The sequence below is a fragment of the Bison bison genome, unplaced genomic scaffold (assembly GCF_000754665.1).
Source record: "Bison bison bison isolate TAMUID 2011002044 unplaced genomic scaffold, Bison_UMD1.0 scf7180017864468, whole genome shotgun sequence".
Lineage (NCBI taxonomy): Eukaryota > Metazoa > Chordata > Mammalia > Artiodactyla > Bovidae > Bison > Bison bison.
This window is the reverse complement of record NW_011495029.1, coordinates 2,560,729-2,569,619: the sequence shown is the minus strand read 5'-3', so window position 1 is coordinate 2,569,619 and position 8,891 is coordinate 2,560,729. Positions and strand designations below refer to the sequence as shown.

The following is an 8,891-nucleotide window of genomic DNA, read 5'->3' as shown; positions in this document are numbered from 1 at the left end:
GTTTGGACTCCATTTTAATTCAAAATAAAAATGCCAGATGTATGTTAGCAGCTTACAAGCAAAATTCAGGCTTCTGAGAGAATTAATTGCCTCTTGAAGTGGATTCTTTGAAGGTCTGATCAGTCAAGATGAAGGAATGTCTGTGGCTGCCTCAATCTGTTTCTCTGGACTAATCTATATCTTCTGAGTTGTCTTTCCATCCACAGATGCAGCACTCCAGGTGGGAGTAAGACAAAATGTTCAGGAACTAATCCTAAATCTATTGAAATCACTGATTTTACTAAATCATGATTAGGCCCAGGTCTGATTTACCAGTAGTCCAGGCTTTAGCTGGATGAACTGGGCTAGACTGTTGTGTTGTTTAGTGGCTAAGTTGTGTCTGACTCTTTTGTGACCATATGGACTATAGTCCACCAGGCTCCTCTGTCCATAGGATTCTCCAGGCAAGAATACTGGAGTGGATTGCCATGCCCTTCTCCAGGGGATTTTTCCTGCCCAAGGATTGAACCTGTGTCTCCTGCATTGCAGGCGGATTCTTTACCACTGAGCCACCAGGGAAGCCTGGGCAGACTGCACATAAGATAAATGCCTTTTCTCCTCTTGACTATGGCTCAGATCACTAATGTCACAGTGTTTACAACAGAGGCACAGCTTCAAGAATCATCTAGGAAAAAAGGGGTTTATTGATTCAAAAAAGATTGGTGACATGCAGCATACTCTATTCCTTCTTAGAGATTTCACAATGCATGCTGCATATTAGGGACTGAGAAATCTTATAATCTAGATCTTTTCAATCTTTGTATAACTGAGCCATCTTCTCACATTACATGTATAAATATCCTCAAAGAACCTGTGTTCTGAAGAACAGACTTTCACGAACACTTGTCTGGGCAATGTTTATCTTCCTCATTCTACCTGGCCTTCTGAGGGATGAGTCAAGTGTCTATGTGCGTATAAAATGGTTGACTGGGGGAAGATTGGGCTTTTATCTAAATCAACCTATCTAAAAAGAGAAATTCAAATAAGTAGATTAAAAAAGGAAAACAAAGGCCCATCCACACAGGAAACTCCAAATAATTTAGTCAGTGTTTATTGTGTAGATACTGTCAGGCATTAAGTGCTTTATAATTATGAAAATATTCAATCCTTAAAGCGATCCCATGAGGTAACTACCCCTATCATTCATGTATAACAGGGAAGCAAAGTATAACAGAGAAGGAAAGCTGAGGCTCAGAGAGAGTAAGGACCTTACCCCAACTAAGCCTAACCCTTACCCTCCCAGCAAGTGGAGCAATTGCAATTTGAGTTCAAGCTCGCTGGTCCTAGGATCAGTCCTCTTAACTGGCCAAGAGACAAACCAAAGAGAGCCCCCACATTTCCCCAGAGTGAAGATGGAGTCTTGCATTCTTGGCTCCCAGGGAACCCCCAGAGAGAAGCCATCTCACCTGGATTCACATGGCCCCTCTGCATTTTCCAACTAAGTCGCTTTGGAATGTAACGTAACCTTTCTCTGCTTCTGGTTATTTCACATGTAAAATGTAAAAAGAAAGGAAAAAAGTATATAGTTTTTTTATGAGGAGGCTGTGAGAAGTGCTCAACATATGTCCATTCTTGTTCAGTCAAAGATAGTCATACAAGCCTCCCCCTACTGACCCTAGTCTGTCCTCTACTCTGTCAGAGGAAGGCCATGTCATCTTCTACACAGTGGTCTTTCAGATATTTAAAGACAGATAACGTGACACTCTTCTTCCAGGCTGAATATTGCTGGTTTTTTAAAACTGTCTTCATGACTTTGAATGCTTCCCCCTTAACAAATTTTAAACAACTCTCATGCCAATGTGGTATTTTGATTTTTATCTCCTGAATAGACCATAAAAAAGTTTTCCTTTTACTCATAGTCCTTAAAGGGTTGAAGTTTATTTCTTAAGAGATGAAACTGTCAGTATTACTATAAATAAAACATTAAAGTAGAATTTTATTTTGAAAAGTTTCCTTTTTAATCTATTTTCATTCCTATAACAAATACTTTAAAATGTAAGTTACTGAATCTTAAGATGGGCCAGTTATAGGGTCATGTTGGGCATTAACTGAATGAATGATTGCACATTTTTCTTCTCTGTCCTCTTAATAAGAACTGAATCTTTTCTGATACAAGAAGATATTCTAAAGAGGACTTGACCAGATGTCCTCCAAATTCCCTCCTAATCCTCAGATTTTGTGATGTGAAGCTTCTTCTGCAATTTTTTTCAAAGTATATACATATTGAAGTCCTCACTCCGTGTGCTTTATTTAGAGGAAATTTCATTTGTAACTATAGTATGTAAATTGTATATACATGTTTTTATATATATCTCCCCTCCATTTCCTTCTTTATTCTAAAGAATTGCTTCTTTATAGGGTGATTAGATTGGTTTATGGTTTATCTACTCATGTTGCTTAATTTTCCCATTTGACACATTAATCCCCTCTTTATCTTGTCAGATAACCCTTTGGTTATTTCCATCATATAAACAATGTTTCCATTTAATAGAAATCCAGGGCAGCAACCTCCCCTATTCCAGAAAATCATGAAGAATTCTTGACACAGCAGCAAGGCCTTTAGATCTTTTAGCAGAAATAAATACAGAGGTCCAGCTCAGTCCCTTTGATGACATGGACACAGTCTCGGACACACAGAAAAGAAAAGCTTTGTGTATGTAGCCCTGTGATCAAAGAGATGTTCAGCTGCATACAGACCTCCCTCAGATGTGTTCATAGACAGTAAAGTACTGAGGTTTTTGTAAATAAAGTAGGACATGGGGATCAAACATTAGTCTATATTCTCATGGCTGCAGACCCACTCAATTTACTAAAATCTAACAATATCTAGATTTGTATGTCTCTCCATCTTTAGTCACTAGCTATTCCCATCTTCCTTATGGGAAGTGTTTCTTGGTAAAGAATTTAGGACTAATTAGGGGAGAAATATAAGCAATTATATTTCTTATTAAACTCTTAGTAATTAAAGTTGAACTTTATAAGTCAAATACTCAAACATCATGTCAATCATACCACAGATACCAAGATACACAAATAAGTCACATATACCCAGCTACCAAGGCAGGCAATGCTATTTTGGCCTCATTTTGTGTTTAATATTATTGAAGGCTCTACTATGCCTTAAAAGCACAGAAATTTCTTAAATATACATTAATTATCTGGAGGAATAAATATACTCCAAATGCTTATCATCAGAATTTTGGAAAAAGAGATATAATTTCTCTCTTCAGCATTTTAAAAATTGGTATCTAAATAATTTCATTTTTAAGTAGTAACCTTAGTCGTCTTCACTGAGCTTTTGAAATGGAAAAAATTTAAGTTCCAAATATAATAAAGACTTAAGTATACATTCAAATTGAAACTGGCAATTTATTTCCTATCACACTTTGCTGGCCAAAAGGAGCTGAAGGATTTTTTTCCTAGTTACTTACTAACTAACTATTATCAGATTCTTTTTAAAAAGAAAAATATAACAGAATTATGGTTAAGAAGGCTAATTCTATCTGAACGGTATTAATCACAGTCCAGTTAAAATAACACTTAATATAGACTCCAATAGATGATGCTGGCAACTTTTAAATGTTAGCATTTCTCATATCATTTCTGGATGGCCTAGACACATTATTTTCCTCAACATAACTTCATTATTTTTTTTCTCTAGTGTTTTCTTGACTTAAAATAATGGCTTAAGGAAGATCACATGAGATTTAGTGGTTCTGTACTATTTTTAAAATTTTGGGCAAAGTAGGCTGGTTGATAATGTAGTTCATTAAAATGAGCTGGGTTTTCACGGCCCTGGCTGGTCCAACAGATTGAGAGAGCTAGGTTCCTTTTGTAGCCAAACAGTAAAGTCCATTCTTCCACCAGCTCATTTCCTGGCTGATATCCAGGAAACCATATCGTGAATACTACTGTCAGGAGAAATTTGCATTTAATAGTGTTGTTAGAGGAGAAGTGTTTCCTTGAGTAAAAATCCTATTTATTATTTAGAGGGAACACCGAATTTCAAATTGTAGAAAAGATTTTTAAATTTTCTATGATCACGTCCTTTCAATTTCTTCTTATAGTCACGCATGCTCTGTGATCTAAATTTCTTACATTTATTGAAAAGCCGAGAAAAAAAATCCAAGAGGATAAAAACAAGCACAAAGTAAACAAACAGGCAGTGTTGCCATTATATTTTCTCCTGGACAACTCCACAAATATTTTTTGTTTCTGTTTCAACACTGCAGAACAATACACTCATGGCTCAATCGTGAAACAACACACATGTGAGTGACAAAACATGGAAATCAGAAAAGGAATATAAATGTAAGTCAAAATTTAAAATCCTAGTGATACAACAGCTTTCTTCCTTATTTACTTAGTTAATGTCCATTCCATATAAATTCATATTTTAATTCCAGGAGGCCATGCACCATTAGCCCTGATTAAAAAGACCACTATTTGTAGAGGGTAAAATTGAGCCTGTTGCCAGTACCTACTGGTGTCAAACTCACAAATGTCTTCTGGATTCAAGGACCATGGAAATAGAAAAGTATAGAAACAGGATATGCTTTTTTGAGGTTTCTTAAGCTGGGAAGTAGAAAAATAGGTGTTTTCCTTTGGGGCTTTTTGTAAATTTCTGAGAGCACTTTTTCACATTCCTCAGTCTTTCAGGGAGTGGTAGGCTTTGGTAGTCCGGCTGTTGACAAAATCTGTCTTCTTAAACTGAGCCTTTGGAATAAACAAACAGAAATGTGAAAGGTAACGTTTATACCCGAGACAATGTAAGTTTTAGTAACTTATCACCAGGGTCAAATCAAGTGGGACATTATTACCTGGCTCTTTTTAGCATTCTTACCTTCTTGTAGGCATTATGGAGCTCTGTATGGGTCCACAAAGAATATAGGAGAACAGAAGCAGCTTTACTTGCTTTGTTGGAAGCATAGCTGAAAGTAAGAAAAGCACATTTTTCCGTGATCAGTGAGAATGTGTGAGGCTTCTGGATGCTGCCCCTGGATGTTCTGTAAATCTTCTTTAATTGCTGTCGCTCAGGAGCCATCCATTAAGTCAGGCCACTCACCATGACAAGAGGTTAGGATGGAGAGCTTTAGGAGGCAGGAGCCACATGGGTGCTTTTGTTTTTTTTTCAAATCTTTTTAAACCACTAGCAAAGTGCTAACAAATAAACAGTTATAAAGAAAATTCCTGATATTTATAAGGCATATATTCTTAAAAGTTTTATAAATCCTTGAATTTATAGAATAAAATTTATATTTGTATTTATATTTTTAGAAAATATTTGTCTATAATGCATATTTATAGAGACAAACGCATGAAAGTATGATTGAAAAATATGTATAACTCTTAGACTTAGTGACTCCATGAATATAGGAATTATGTGTCTTTTTCAAATTAATAAATTCCTACTGGAGCATTTAAAATAGTTTAAAAATTTATGCTTTTTTGTATAACAAATGGAAAAAGTGTTCCTGTTATGAATCCGAGTCACCACTGATTTTGACACTGTGCTTACTTTTTTTTGGCCACACTGCACAGCATGTAGGAATTCTAGTTCTCTGACCAGGGGTCAAACCCATGCTCCCTGCATTGAAAGTGTGGACGGCCAGGGATGTCCTCTTACTTTTTTTGTTTTAACTTTATTATTATGTGTTCTTAGTTTTTGATGTTCTTTTAAATTCATCTCAAAGTTCTAGTTTCTGGCTAAAGATCACTACTTTCATAGATATTTTTCTCTTCCATCACTTGAATTAGCACATGACTGTATTTTCTTCTTTGAACAAAGAAACAAAAGATTTTATTTTTCCTATCATAGGAATTTGTAAGTATGCAACCAAGAATAGAGAATGCAAAGATGTATGAAGAAGCCCATGTTGGGCTCATTCAGTATCTAGCTACCAGCATAATAGGGATGGTAAGTCAAATCAGCACTTCACAGATTCTTTAGTATCTCAGGGGCTTTTCAGAGTGACTTGCTAATAAATGAAGTATTAAGACATCCATGAAAGCTGTGGATCTCTAATATTTATTATTGAAAGTTCTTAAACTGCAAAGGTGTTATAAAGTCTGTTTGTAAGTTGATTGCTTGGTACTTGGAACTCATTTACTCAAAGAGGGAATGTAATTGATGATTGGTTATCAGGCTAGTCTATAAATTATGGGTTAGCTATGCAACACTCTAGCAAGGAAGCAGACATAATGGTAGGGTGTCCTTGTTGGTTTTTTTTTCTGAAATGGAACATGTGAGGACGAACTTACAAATGGATACTCAGTACAACAAAGAAGTAATAGAATAGCACACCCCATAACTGGCTAAATACAAGAAATGTCCAAAAGTGATGGTATATTCCCATGTGCGTATTATCATGTCTGAATACTCATATAAAAAAGAGTCATATACTGTATATGGAGATTTGGTTAGAAGTTTAGATGACTATTTCCACAAAGGAAAGTCAAAGATGACTTTCCACAAAGGCAGAGAAACTGCCAAATGGGAACAGGTAAATATTTCCTGCTTTTGGGAAACTGACATTCTAACAGTGCTCTTTTTAATCATGTGACTCTGAATGGAGTCCCCCTTCCCTGTGAACTTTACCAGAGGGAAATCACAGAGCAAAGGGGCTAAACTGGGTGGAGCTGTGGGAGAAGGGATGTGCTCATTCTAGGATACCACAGATCCCTATGCTAGCCCCTGTGCAGCCAAGCACACGTTTGTCTACTACAGGTCCCATTAGAAGTATGAGTCTGGACTATAATAACATTGGTTTTCTTTTATGGTTATTTACAAAACTAACTTTATTTAACAAGTCAAACAATTCAGAATTGTATAAAGAGAAAAAGTAATAATCTTCATACCTCCTTGGAATCCCACCACTCTAAATTAACTAACAGTAATAATTAGTTACATTCTTCTTCATCTTTTTTAAAAAATGGAGAATAGTTAAAGACATAGAAACAAGGAGGTGAGATGACTTACATGCATTAAACTTTCTACTTTCAAAAGAGAGTAAGAGGTGGAAGAGATGTGATAAAGAAAACTGATGAAGCAAGAACTTCTTGTTATGCTGCCTCCTACTTCTCCTCCTGGGGTGACCCTGGTCTCACATAGTTAAGTGAGGATAAGGGCATTCCTTGTCCATAGGACTCCAATTTGCCTACATTCTTCTCTTCTTAAATCACAGCTGTGGCTCTGGGAAACAATTCATTAGGTCAATAAAATGCTGGAATGCATGCCTCAGATAAGTTATGAAGTTTGACTATTTTTGGATATTTCAGTAGAGAATGACCAACTATTTGGCTTAGAGGATTCAGGTTTTCACTTACCTGATCACCAAGGACTGGGCCACATGATCTGGCCCAGCTTTACAATCTTATCTTTTTGGCCATAGTACTCAAAGACATTATTTATATATGGGATTGGTGGTGGGAAAAGGGGAGACATTGACAGGCAGTGCTAGAGGACTTACGTGTCACCTGCGCTTATGGTCATAATTTTCTGCAGGCCCCCAGTGTTTAGAAGATCCCGTGCATTCTGGTAACTATTTTGGATTATATTGTTCAGTGTGTAACAGGCAGAGGCTGTAGTTTCAATGAGAAGATCAGTACTTGGGACTGTGTCAGGAATTATGGAAACCAAATCAGGTAGAGTTTCTTTGGCTACAAATGTAAGAAAAAAGAACACTTGATTAAAAAGATTGTTTCTTAACCTTAGGATCTCAATAACATTTAAGAAGAAACATTTGGTTAATAAACATATGAAAGGATACAACCATTTTAATATTCAAATTACCAAAAAAAAAAAAGATTTTTAAAAAGATGATATTCTGTGCTCAGTGCACTGGAAATCTTTCCAGAAAGAAATCTGACAGAAATGTCAAATTTTTTTTTTAATGTTCACATTTTTTGATTCAGTATTTTCACTTTTGAGAATTCATCCTGAAGATATCACTTTAAAAACTGAAAAAGCAGAGATCTTTATATACTGTTATATAAAATGAAAAATTTACAAAGTCTAAACATCCCAGTAATATGACTATGATTAATTAAAACATATCTTCAAAGAATCTCATGTATCCCAAAACATATATATGAAGCATGTATAATAACAAGAAAATATGTGTTAATATTTCATGTGCAAATAACTGATATACTTAAAGGAAAACTCATACAGAAGAAACCTGAGAAGAAATATACTAAAATACTAATAGGACTTATTTTTCTACAGTACTGATGGTGATCTCAAAATATTCTTTAAAAATTATCTGTACTGTCCAAAGTTTCCTTAATGTGAAAATAACACCATTATTTAAAAAAAGATAAACTATTTAAAATTTGTTTTTTTACTACATATGTAAGATCCTGGTTACAGAGTTTTCATTTCGCTTTTTCTATTTTAACCAGAGGTTTCCTTTTTTCTCCACCTCTAATTACTTTGGACTCGCCTTGAAAGAAAGCATGTTCTATTGCTTTTGTTGTTTCTCACAGCTCTTTAATACAGTGCTGTGTTTATCATGGTTGTACAAATACCAGTGCCTAACTTCATTGTTTCTTCATTTGAGTTTACATGGCACCTTGAACTGTACTTCTCTCTCTGATACATGCATGCATGCTCAGTCATATCTGACTCTTTGTGACCACATGACTATAACTCAACAGGCTCCTCTGTCCATGGAAATTTTCAGGAAAGAATACTGGTGCTGTGTGTGCTTAGTCGCTTGTCATATCTGACTCTTTGTGACCCACTGGACTTGTAGCCTGCAGGTTCCTATGTCCAGTGGATTTTTCAGGCAAGAACAATTATTGGAGTGGATTGTCACTTCCTACTCCAGAGATCTTCCTTGCATCTCTTG

At 35.7% G+C, this 8,891-nt stretch overlaps 1 protein-coding gene across 1 annotated transcript in view; it reads right to left on the bottom strand.

The window, feature by feature from the left end:
- Window positions 1-4,116: 4,116 nt before the first annotated feature.
- PKP2 (plakophilin 2) overlaps window positions 4,117-8,891 on the bottom strand; it is an 80,316-nt gene continuing 75,541 nt past the window's right edge. The window contains 3 exon segments of the mRNA XM_010860570.1: window positions 4,117-4,755; window positions 4,883-4,970; window positions 7,509-7,698. Of these exon segments, the coding sequence (XP_010858872.1) occupies window positions 4,687-4,755; window positions 4,883-4,970; window positions 7,509-7,698 (347 nt within the window). The 3' untranslated portion in view covers window positions 4,117-4,686.